This window comes from Phoenix dactylifera, chromosome 16 (assembly GCF_051530095.1).
Source record: "Phoenix dactylifera cultivar Ajwa chromosome 16, Ajwa_hap1_PhDact_Kaust_v1.1, whole genome shotgun sequence".
Lineage (NCBI taxonomy): Eukaryota > Viridiplantae > Streptophyta > Magnoliopsida > Arecales > Arecaceae > Phoenix > Phoenix dactylifera.
In genome coordinates this window covers 9,372,271-9,384,268 of record NC_143205.1, presented here as the reverse complement: position 1 = coordinate 9,384,268, position 11,998 = coordinate 9,372,271, and the positions used below count along the sequence as shown (strand labels likewise).

Genomic DNA, 11,998 nt, shown 5'->3' with positions numbered 1-11,998 from the left:
ATATTCATAATTTTGACATAATTTTTGGGTATGGACTAGTTAGCATCACATTTTGCTACTATTGATTGTTATGATAAGCGTATAAATTTTTGAATCCCTAAGGATAATGAATTTAGCTTCACGAGTAGCGGTGGTTGAATAATTCTTGGGTTGGTCAGAAGTAGTATATCTTTGATTTGGAAAAGTCTTGATGGTTGACCTTGTTAAAGGATAATTTCGTTGTCAAAGGATAGTGTTTCTTATCTTGAATGATTTGGATTCTCCTATCAACTATGCAAAGAAAATTTTTAACATTTGAAGTCTACAACTAGTGGAATGTTGATTCCTGCATTAATTGATCTCGAATCTGAAATATTTTAGTATGGACATTCTTTTTAGATTTGTAGCTTATGCTTTTGAAAGAATTCAAGTATAATTATCAATCTTAAAGGATATTTTATGTTTAAATATTCTTAAATTTCAGTAGCCTATAATCTTATGATAGATCAACTAAATTTACATCAGTTGATATCTTGATATGAAACTTGATATTCTTAACTGGAATTAAGACATTCATTTCAATTTCATGAAATAAAGAATATCTGATTTAGACTATCGACAAAACGGACCAAGTCTTAAGATATCAAACTTTTCTTATAATAAGACTTAATAATCAAATCACTTTGATAAGTAAGATGCTTGAGAACAAGACTATGCAACCCTAAAATTTGAAAGGTAAGGTAAGTTTAAATTTCGAGGATGAAATTTTTTTAAGAAGAGGAGAATGTGAGGCTCAGCCTCACTATGTCGGCCTGTTGGCCCAGCCTGCGCCAAGAGAGAGCCCGAAGGCCCTCTTTCCATTCAGAATAGGGCAGACCCTTGTTCAACCACGTGGAGGAAGAGTCCTCCTCCACCACGGGCACTGTTGGAGGCAAGGATAAGCCTAGCCTCCACTCCGATCAAGCCTATCCGCCGCGAGAATCGTGGAAGAGCAAGGACCCCAAGCTTATCCTCTCACCCCTAGAGCTTATCTCTTCGGAAACCTTTTCTATAAATTTTCTGTCTCTGAACAATCGACCCACCTCTGAGCTCTATCGAGCACCTCTCCTCCTCCTCCTTCCTCTTCTCCGGTGACCAAGGTGTCGCCTCAACCAAGTGTCATAGCTGAAGCCTCTCCTTCTTCCCTCTAGACCACGGATGGCCCCGCTTTGAGCTCCGCTACCGTTGGCCACCGAATCGAGTCGCCCTCGGTTGAGATCTGACACCTCCGTCGACCGCGGGTAAGCTCTCTTCCCTCTGCTCTTCGATTCTTTGCCGAATGAAGCTATTTTACCTTTCTTTGTTTCAGGCTAAATTGAGAATGTCCTCACCTTTTTCTCTTTTCACCGGCCACCATAGCAGCCGTCAGCCACCGCGAGTGTTGTTGGCAAGCTGTCGACCACCAAGCTTGGCCACCGACTCTCTTCCCTGGCCTGCCCTCTGCTTTCCTCTCCTCTTTCTTTCCTCTCTTCCTTCCTGTCTTCCTCTCTTCTTAATTTTCATCCTTAGTTCCTTTATTTATTTTTTTATTTATTAATTCATATATATATATATATATATATTATGTAGTTCCTTCTTAGTTGATAATTTTTGATCTTGGCCCATGGGCCAGATGCAGTGAAGATTTATATCGCTACAACAGACCAAACCCAAACTCTTGATTAGACCCGGGCTAAAATTCCCTCTCCTCTTTCTTTTTCTCTCTCTAGACAAGCTCAAGGATCCTAGTGTAGGCTCTGCTTTTCTTGTTACTCGGATCCAAGTTGACTCAGTTTGAAGACCCTGAACCACCTCGGTACTCGAGCTATAGACTGGCTCATTATTTTAACTCCAACTAGATTTAGCCACTTCCGATCTTTACTCCTGACCAGTTAAATTCTCCTCGCTCGGACCAACCTAGGCGGCCGGGCACTATCACCTGACTGACTTGATTTGGGGGCATAAGGTTGTTCTCCAGTGGTGTTTAATTTTGACTTCGCTCAACTTGTAGAATGATGATGAAATTTATAATGTGTTAATTATATTAAAGTAGGTGTACCTGAACCATCTAACTAAAGTAAAATTTTTGAAGTAATAAGAGGTAAGTAACCTAATGCTTCAAAGTGTATTTTTCAAATTTTTGGTAAAATATTAATTAGTTGATTAAATTTAATTATGATATCTATTTTATATTTAGTTAAACAAGTCATGCATATTCATGTTATGATTAGTTTAAAATATGTTATGTGGTATGTTATAAAATCTGAAAAATATGACTAGGCAAATCATAAAAATCTATTTTATAAATATGCATTCTCTGCACGGCTATGATCTGTTCTAGCCCCGCCAATGAAGATTATTTGTTGGTCTTGTCGACTTGTAATCCATAAGAAACTGATTTCAACACCATGCGACTGGTGATTAAAATAGTGGTTTTTAGGACACCTTGCCATCAATGACTATGAATAGTAGTTTAGGCACTTTGTACGACCCATGCCACTGGGTTACGTGGCCATAGCATGATTTCTGATTTTTGATTTTTGATTTCTGATTTCTAAGTTTTGTTTCTCGCATTTTTTGTAAAAACTATGGTATATTTCAAAAGAAATGTGCATTATTCGAGAAATGATTTATTTCTCAGTCAGTATTTTGTGCTTTTAACTAAATTATTTGGCATGCCTTGACCTCACTTTGGGATATTATATTATTTACTGGGCTAGTATATATAGCTCATTATTATGTTTTTTTTTCTTTTTTTTTTCAGATCCGGATGCATGATTGCTCGAGACTTGGGGAGTGCGCTAGCCTTCGCAGAAATACTTTTAGTCGTTGGAGTATTAGTCAGTCTAGTTAGAACATTTTATTTGAGTCTTGTTCGTAGTTAGAACATGTTGACTTATGTCACTTTGGATTATTGTAAGAACCATTTGGATAAGTTTTTGATTAAATAAATTTTTAGAAATTATTATTGTTTTGATATGACTTGTAAGCCTTGCATGCTTGTATGGTCCGCTATACAGGTATGCGGCATCTGTGCTGCTCCGGGTTCGGGACGTGACATGCATAGAATCCCATTAAAATTTGGTGGGATCACAACCTCTCGTATTGCAACCAATATACCATATTTTTAAAAGAAAATATTAATCACTGTAAGGCGCCAAAACAGACACTTAGACTGTGCTAGGGATAGATACTTTAAAGGACCAATTCGAGATTATTAGAACAAAAAACCTCGAGAGTTTTTTTGCCCCAAAATATAACAATTAAAGATAACGTTGCAGCGGCTTCATAGCCATGATAACTAGAAAGAGAATATTTGTACACACAACAAAGAAAAAAAGAATAGGAAACATAAATTAAAAAAAAAAAGATGGAGGAAAGAAGATATATTTTTTATATGGGCTCCTGCTACAATTAGTATATAAGTAGATCTCACGTCTGAAAGTGGAATCCACTTCTAAGCCCCATATAATTCAGCTACCACCTATACCTATGCATTTTTTACATGGGCTCCTGCTGCAATTAGTATTTAAGTAGATCTCATGTCTGAAAGTAGTATCCACTTCTAAGCCCCATATAATCCTACTCAGACTCAATTATCTCGCATCCTCATTAAACTCATGCTCATCTTAGTACTCAATCACCTGCTTTTAGTACAAACCAACCCAATAAGGAATTATTAGTAGCTTCAGGCACCACTGGATAGAAGTTTTTGGAACACAATAATTCGAGTACATACGTTTCTATGTTAGGCTTTTATATTTTCATAGAATTACTAGGATCAATCCCAACTATCCATTAGATAAAGTTATGCAGTTTGCAGCCGGCAAAGCAGGGAGACAGAGGAAAGAGGGGTGGTGATTGTAACCGTTGCTTATAAAGTAGACAGCAGTTGATAAAGAAAGTTGTGCACCTGAATGGCTTTTACAAAACCCTAACTAATAAGTTCAAGCTAGTTTTTGCAGGTGCAGGAGGCAGTCTATGAGTAAGAGAGGTTACCAGGGACGGAAATAACAAAGGTGATGTTCTATGAGGACAAATCAATTTCTACATATTGCTGAAGTAAACTCGAATATACTAGCCAAAAGTTCATACAAGAACACTTATCAAAAAATGGCATCAAAATCTTGAACTGAGGAATGTTAACCCATCAACTTGTAGTTCCATATGTTGCCCTAAAACTTATAATATAGAAAACAGAGACCATTTACAAGCCATTTAGCACATAAGAGTCTTAAGTAAAGAAGAGTGCAAGAGATTTCGCGTAAGATTAAAGAGTACTGGGTGATTGGATCTCAAATCAGTCTATGGTGCACAAGAAGAGGAAGGCCTTTGTCCATATGAAGGGTGAACATGGTTCTGTATGCAGCAGTCTTCGACTCATCATCGAGTTTGAATTTGAAGAAATGAAGGAGAGCAGCAGCCAAGATCTTCATCTGCCTGTATGCAAATTCCTTCCCTAAGCAGATTCGAGGACCCGCCTATCATGCATAGACATCAAACACATATTATGTAGATGCAAGCAGGCACCAGCAAGAATATTGATCCAGATACATATTCCTTTTAGTTAGATTTAAGTACATGACATGCTACATCCATAAACTTACTGCATTATCCAATCAAAATTTGTAAATGGAAGCCCATCTAAATTGATTATTTATAAACTAAACTGCATATCTAGAATTCCCTTGGTATGGTTGTAACAAACAAATAGGGCAGCAAAATGTTGTATCTCCATGCTGAAGGACCTTTCCTTTTGTCCTTGAGTTTTGATTGCCTAACATACATGAATTAATTTATCAAGCCAACAGTTCAACTCGGCACCTTTCTCCTTAGATCTTGTACTTTGAGAGTTTTGACTTCAGGTCAGAAAGGTGGCACCTTCATCATTATTCTCCCCCTTATGAAATTTGTCAATTAATATCATATTCATGTATGGTATCACTTTTTCCAACCGTAAGTGACTACAGATATCAAATCTTATGATGTATAAAGAATAGATAAGGGAAATTAAAGAAATATAAATCTAAACAAGTTGGTATCACGATTATTTTTCTCTCTTTAAAACGGTAGTTTTCCAAAGCCTAAACCAAATCAGAAAGTGAAACTAGGTTGAACAAGGATAGATTGTTTTGCATCTGGTCTACAGGTAGCCTAGTTAGCCTTAAAGATTATCCGATTGACTTGGAAGATTCCACTGCATCCTTTGCAGAAACCGCAACAGTGTTAGTTGTTACAATTTTTATAAAAAGATTTAAACAAATTACCATGATTTAGAAAAAAAAAAAAATCAAGCTATTACATCACCAGCAATTTCTGTTATGTAGTATCAAAATATAGCTTCCAATTAATAACTATCTTTCCCTTGTGACATCTAATTCGACCATTAGGTGATTTGACTGCTCTAGACTATACTTAATATCTGTCTAACAAAATATTGGTTGCCTGTTAGTTGTTTTACTTCTTGGGCTAACTCTTGAGCTGGTATGCTAACATTGCTCACCATTTCCAGAGATGTAAGGACCATATTAGGGATAATATAGTAAAAATTAATTTGTGTTTCTACTAATCTTACATGAATTAAGTCACATTCATGGGAAATATTGTCATGAGTGCATAGAGGTCTAGATGCATCATATGCAACTTCAACTAGAATATACTACATCAATGGATAATAAAGTTTAAAGCATCATTCATCTCTTCTTCACCTCCACTGCATATAATTTCAACTTTCATGTTGGATCTCCATATAAAAACACTGTTTGCTTATCGAATTGCTATGCATGCATAAAATGCTCTCGATTCATGTCAAAGGTATTAGTTTCAACATCTTCTACCTGACAAAACCATCATGACATCATATGTATGGCCTCTAATTTAACCAATAATGCCTGCCAGATGAATCTAGGAATTTACATATGGTAACCTGACTTCAAAACATCATGGGCTATTCGTATTTATCACTCTTTCTATAACTAGCTCATATTCCTTGGACACTTGTTTGTGATCATATCTTTGTTGGTTTTATAATTCTTTTTTCCTTGCAGTTATTTGATAAAGTTTTAGGTATCTATAGTTTCTTTAGTCTCGTAAGTTGAGCTAGAGATATTTCGTTTGTGAGCTGAAGTGTATGTCCTCTTTCTTCCTTTTTTTCTTTGGAGAAGAGTCATCTAAAAGTGTATCAACAAGTTTTGCTCTCTAAAGTAAATTTACAGGTTTGTAAATCATGTGCCTTTAATTATCTTATGAAGAGGCTCCTCTAAGATTCATCTTTGGAGAATCTTTTATGCTTATGGAATTTAAATACTTGAAACTGCTAAAACTATTTTAAACATCTTAACCTACTTTGTGTTGCATCTATAAACAACATCTATTATTTCTGCATCCTTTTGCAAGCCTGCATAAATCTTTTAACTATTGAGGGAGTAAAGAAAGGAATTTGATTTTTTTCCTCATCCATATCGATATACTGATATCGAGATAAACTCCTCATCATGGTACACCATACTGGCCCGAACATAGCAGTATAGGGCGTACTGTACCGTATCGGTTTGGTACCGGTATCCAGTAAGGGTGGCATACCAATAGTCGGTATACCAAAAAAAATATTGTACCGTACTGTACCGACACTATACTAGTGTGGCACCAGTATGGGATCCGGTATTGAGACGGCAAATCTTGCTCTTCATCGAATCCAACTTGATGCAAAACAAAGCAAATTAGCATGATCCAAAATTCTTGATGGGTATATATTCACCCTCAGCGGTCGGCTTACTCCGTTTTCAATGAAGAAAATGCCCTATAACCAGATCAAAAACAAAAAAAGAAATCTCTATACTAGAGTACTTCCAATGACATTTGATAGGTTCGATGATTTCTTGGCTATTAATTTATAGAAATACTCTTGAATTAAGAGTCAAGGAATTTCTTGACCAGACATCCCTCAAACATCAAATTGTTCTATATGAGATGAATCATTTGAATTTTAGTTTTTTGAGAACATCACTTAATTGCTTTTCACTAAACCTGTTATGAAATACTTGATAATATAAAAGAGAATGATGGACATGTATGAAAATATCGTTCGATTACTTTCCATAAACCTGTTTTTGGGAGAATGGCAATTCATACTACCTAAGAAGTAAGTTTTATAAAGTAGATGAGCATTAGGGTTTTCTGATTATTCATTTCCTATCTATAAAATACACCACTGGGCTTCAACTATAGCATTCCACAAAAATACAGTCATTTTCTTCTAACATCAGATATATGCGCCTATATGTGCAGATGTCATCTACTTCAGATTTCTTTTTTGCGTAACAGAGATGCTAACATCAGATATGGTATTATTACTAATAATACCTGCATGCAAAATGAGCTGCATAGCCCTTTCAACCACTGTGTCCAAGGGGAAGGTTAGACTGGCTTTTCCAAGCCCCTACCTGATCACATAATTGGTTGGTGCTTTCATGCATAACTGCACATGAGGGCAAACTTGTTCTATAACTAAACATTTACTAAGCAAACCATACTTCCTCTAAAAGCTGACAAATTCCATTCCTTTTATCTCACAGGAAAAGTGAGAGATTTTCCATTTTCTGAGATCAAACGATCTCTACACTACTACACTTCTTTTATACTAGGCCACATGACACCTTCCAACTGGGTGATTAAGACTTTTTGTTGGCAATTCTCCCTCTAAAATATATAGTTAATGACTCTCTTCTCCATTCTCATGGAAAGCATTATACAAGAACTAGGAGACCCACAAGCTTCTCATTTCTCTCTTCTAAAGTCCCGTATACATCTAGACCCTGTGCATAACTGCAATGAACATTGCCAAGTAGCCCAACTTTTATAAGAGAATTGGACTTTCTCCTTTGTCTCTTAAAGAACATGAAAAAATGAGAAATTTTCCACATACTGAATCAGAAATCCTTCATTCACTGTGGACATACCAAACTTCCTACTTGGTGTTTGAACTTTAATTTGTTAGTGGTTATCTTTTCCTTTTCTAAAGTAGTGGTTATCTTTTCTTTTTCTAAAGTCTCAATGTTGAACCCTCTTCCCCTTCTCTCTCCTAAGAGGTGAAAGTTGGCAAAGCAGTGGAATCCATTGTTTGGAACAAACTTGCTCTCCTTTAGTTTTCACATAAAAAATTAAAACAATAATTTCTCCCATTCTAATGCCTTCAGGGAATCCTAACAAGTTCCTCTCGCTCTCTCTCCTGTGATTTAGAAAAGGTATTCTACTAAGTAGTCCATGGCTAAATATACAAGAGATTCTTTAAAATTAAAAGAATATGAAGCATGCAGCTTACATTGAAGGCGACGAATTTAAATGGACTCTCAGGCCTGAAAACTCCATTCTCAAGCCAGCGCTCAGGCCGAAATTCCTCAGCATCTTCACCCCAGAGATAAGTCATCCTTCCCATAGCATACATGAGATAGTTTACACCATCTCCTTTCTTCACTTTGAAACCATCTGGGAGGACATCATCCTCATCTGAAGTCTTCCCATCCTGTTACAAAAGCAGTAGAAGACCAGACCATATTATTGCACTGAATTATAAACTATGAACCAACAAAGGCTCCTCAAAACAACTAGGTTTTCATCAGTGGGTCATACCATTGGGACAGCAGGATAAAGCCGCAAAGTCTCAGTGAGTGCAGCATGGAGATAATGCATCCTGTCAATGACTTCTTCGCTCAGGCTGGCTGAGAATTCCATGATGTCAGTTCTACCACCTTCAAATCTTGTAACCTCTCTGATTTCAATGGCAATCTTCTCCTGTACCAGAGGATGCTTGCACAGCATAAAGAAGAACCATGAGAGGGTGTTTGCTGAGGTGTCTTTCCCTGCCACTAGGAAATTGAGGATTATGTCCCTCAGGTATCGATCAGTCATGTTCTCTGGATCCTTCTCACTTGCCAATATAAATCTTGATAATATATCTTCTTTGCTTTTCTATACATGCATCCAAGGTAAAAAAGATAGCAAGCATAATTCAGTATTCCCCATAAAGTTCAAGAAGGTGTATTTGTTTTCTAAGAGAACAATAGGAACATGCTTACATCTTCTCGCCTGCTTTTCATCTGCTCCCTCTTCCGGTGAATCAGCTGGTACACAAAGTCATCAATCACTTTGAGGTTCCTCTTGAGCTGAGCCTCCAATCCAATGTTCAGAAGCCTCTTGATGTCCCAGAATATATCAACATATCGCCAGAACACAATGGAGTTGGAGTCATCAAAAGCCTTGCTGAAGCGAACCCCAAACTCATTGGAGCCTGAGAGAGTGTCTAGCTCGACACCAAAACCCACTTTGAAGATCGAATCCAGAGTCGATTTCATCAGAAGATCCTGCAATGAAAACCCACAGGATCAATTATCCTGAAACATACATGGCCACCTTTATATTATCTTAATCACATTGATCAAACCTGTACATCTATCACGGTTGCAGTGTTCACACCATCCGAGATCTTTCCCACTAGCTTCGCCGCATTTTGTTGGAACACAACACTACTAAAGTCTCGAAGAACTTTGTTTGAGAACTCATAGCTTGCAAGCTTTCTTTGGTGGCGCCACTTCTCCCCATCCACTGCAAAGATTCCATCGCCAAAGAGATCCTTCGTTATGCCATAATTGTACTGACCCTGTCAATATAGCATAAATTATGCAGAAGAATATTAAGCAATCAAGAAAGAGGACTGGAATCAGAGGCAATATGAGATGCAAGCACCTTGCTGTATTTGGAGAAGTTGGACTTGAGAATGTGCTCGACGTTAGCAGGATCAGCAGTACAGATCTCGCTGTTGGAAGGCATGATCAGCCGAAAGGTTTGGTGCCTGCGGGCAATATTGGTTTGGAAATCGAAAAGCGTGTTGAAGTAGATGAGCTGATGGAAGACGGTGCCCGCGATGGGGGGTCTGTCAGCCTTCTGGATTGACTCCTTGATATAGAAGATGGAAAAGGAAATGATTGAAGCCACAACATAGAGAATTATCGCTGCAAAGGTTACAGAGAGAAAACAGAAGGTGATGATGCCAAGTGTTGCAGCAAAGTCTAAGAGTTGAGAAGCCATGGGCGGGGCTATGGTGAAGGATTCGGCAGAAAGTCATTTGCTGATCTATATATCTATTAGAATGCTCAGAAACAACAAGAAGATCTATGACGCCTTCATGCCTGACCTTCTTAACTGCATGACATCAACTACGAGGCCTATTTTCCTGGATCATTTGTAAATTCCGTAGCTGTTGCTGTCTACTTCGCCATCAGTTGGACGTTGAAGTGGGAACAGCGAAGGGAAAGAGCCAATCCAATATGGTCCTTCTCTTGTCTGTACATGCTCTTGCGTATTCCCAGCTCAATTTGTCTCAAGCAGCCTTGACAATAACAATGAAACAATGTTATTTCTCAAAAGAACATTTCAACAATGTCACTTTCAAAAGGAAGGGGCACAAGGTCAGTCCTCATCTCTTATTAATGAAATTTGGTTTATTAATTCCGAAGAAATATAGAGTTACAAATGCCAACAACAGTATTGAGATTGTAAGAAAATATAAAATATATAAATAAATCTACCTCATCTAAACATATACGTGATCACACTCGTATGCTTTGCCCATAAATGCAACTTAGCATCCCATAACATCTTAGGTCATAACAACACAATATATAAAACTATAAGCTGCAGGCCGGCTTATTTGGCTTCTAGGGTCAAAATTACTGTCCTATGACCATCAGACTCAATAGTTAATAGTGGAACAGAACAATTAACACACAAAAGGCACAAGTTATGATTGAACCTGAATTCCTGTCAAATCGACTTTGATGTAGCGTATCAGCTAAATCATTCACCGTTCAGATAATCTTCTGCATTCAATACTGCCTCCTTTCATCTCTTGATTATCAATGATAAATGATCCGCTTATGAAAATTGGTGGAAAAGCTGTACTTCATATACAAAGCATCTTTTATGTCAAACCTTCCGGTTCAATGGAGTCCCTTTCCTCAGTTGGACATGAGACTTGCTTCAAAGCTCATTATTTTGTTGATAATTAAACAAGCTGCTGCATGTTAACTATTCCAAGTGATCTCTAACAATTCCTCGTCATTATCAGGCATAATGCTGCAGCTGTGGCTCAACCAAGTAGACTAGTTTCATCGCATCAATACACCACTGGCCTTCTTCTACCATGCTGTAAGCACAAGCACTTAGGGAGGCATTTGGCATGGGATGATCATCCCAAGATCAAGGGCGACGTGGGTGGCAGTAATGAGATCACTCATTTGATTGCAACATAGTGATCCGACGTGGCAATGATTCTAAATCACCCCCACTCCTTAAATCACTGCCCAACCTAGGGATAGAACACGCAATCTTTAAGGTCAGTATCTAGAATCACCCTAGGGCTGTGATTTTAGACTAAAATTTGGAAACAAAAATGCCCCTAAGTTCAGAAAAAAAAAAAGGAGTATATTAATATGTTGTTAATATATTGATATATATATATATATTATATAATATTATATTGATATTACATATATTATATTGTATTATATTATTAATCATATTATTGTATTTTATATTTATATAATAAAATTATTTAATATATCACTTCTATTTGCCTTATTTTTTAATCAAAATAAATATTAGTATTAAAATAATATATTACAAATATAAATAAAAATATTAGTTCAATAATAACAATTAATATATCTTCATAAAATTAATAGATATATTTCTATAGAATATATTCATAAATAATATATTAATAAAATATATTAGTATTCTATTAATATATATTTTATATGATTAATAAATATATTTTTATAGAATATGTTAGAGATAGTTTTGCCGTTACATAGCCAGTGATTTTCGATTTCTATGGAATACCAAATAAGTTACTCGTGGATACTCAAGAATCTATAATCACTAGAATATAGTATACCAAACATGGTAATCTTAAATCATCAGGAATTAGATTATCTTGAGATAA

General features: G+C 36.6%; 1 protein-coding gene across 1 annotated transcript; it reads right to left on the bottom strand.

The window, feature by feature from the left end:
• Positions 1–4,100: 4,100 nt before the first annotated feature.
• CYP704A2 (cytochrome P450, family 704, subfamily A, polypeptide 2) lies at positions 4,101–10,209 on the bottom strand. Its single transcript, XM_008779167.6, has 6 exons — positions 9,739–10,209; positions 9,437–9,652; positions 9,072–9,356; positions 8,626–8,964; positions 8,318–8,518; positions 4,101–4,478 (listed from the first exon to the last, which is right to left on the bottom strand). The coding sequence occupies exons 1-6, from the start codon at positions 10,078–10,080 to the stop codon at positions 4,293–4,295; spliced, it is 1,569 nt and encodes a 522-aa protein (XP_008777389.5). The 5' UTR covers positions 10,081–10,209; the 3' UTR covers positions 4,101–4,292.
• Between the last annotated feature and the right edge of the window lie 1,789 nt (positions 10,210–11,998).

Bases quoted from the DNA above. Each gene is read 5' to 3' on its own strand.
- CYP704A2 (XM_008779167.6), bottom strand. From the start codon at position 10,080: ATGGCTTCTCAACTCTTAGACTTTGCTGCAACACTTGGCATCATCACC. The intron at 9,653-9,738 runs GTGCTTGCATCT...CTATATTGACAG, and splicing joins ACTTCTCCAAATACAGCAAG to GGTCAGTACAATTATGGCAT. The intron at 8,965-9,071 runs GTAAGCATGTTC...ATGCATGTATAG, and splicing joins TGAAAAGCAGGCGAGAAGAT to AAAAGCAAAGAAGATATATT.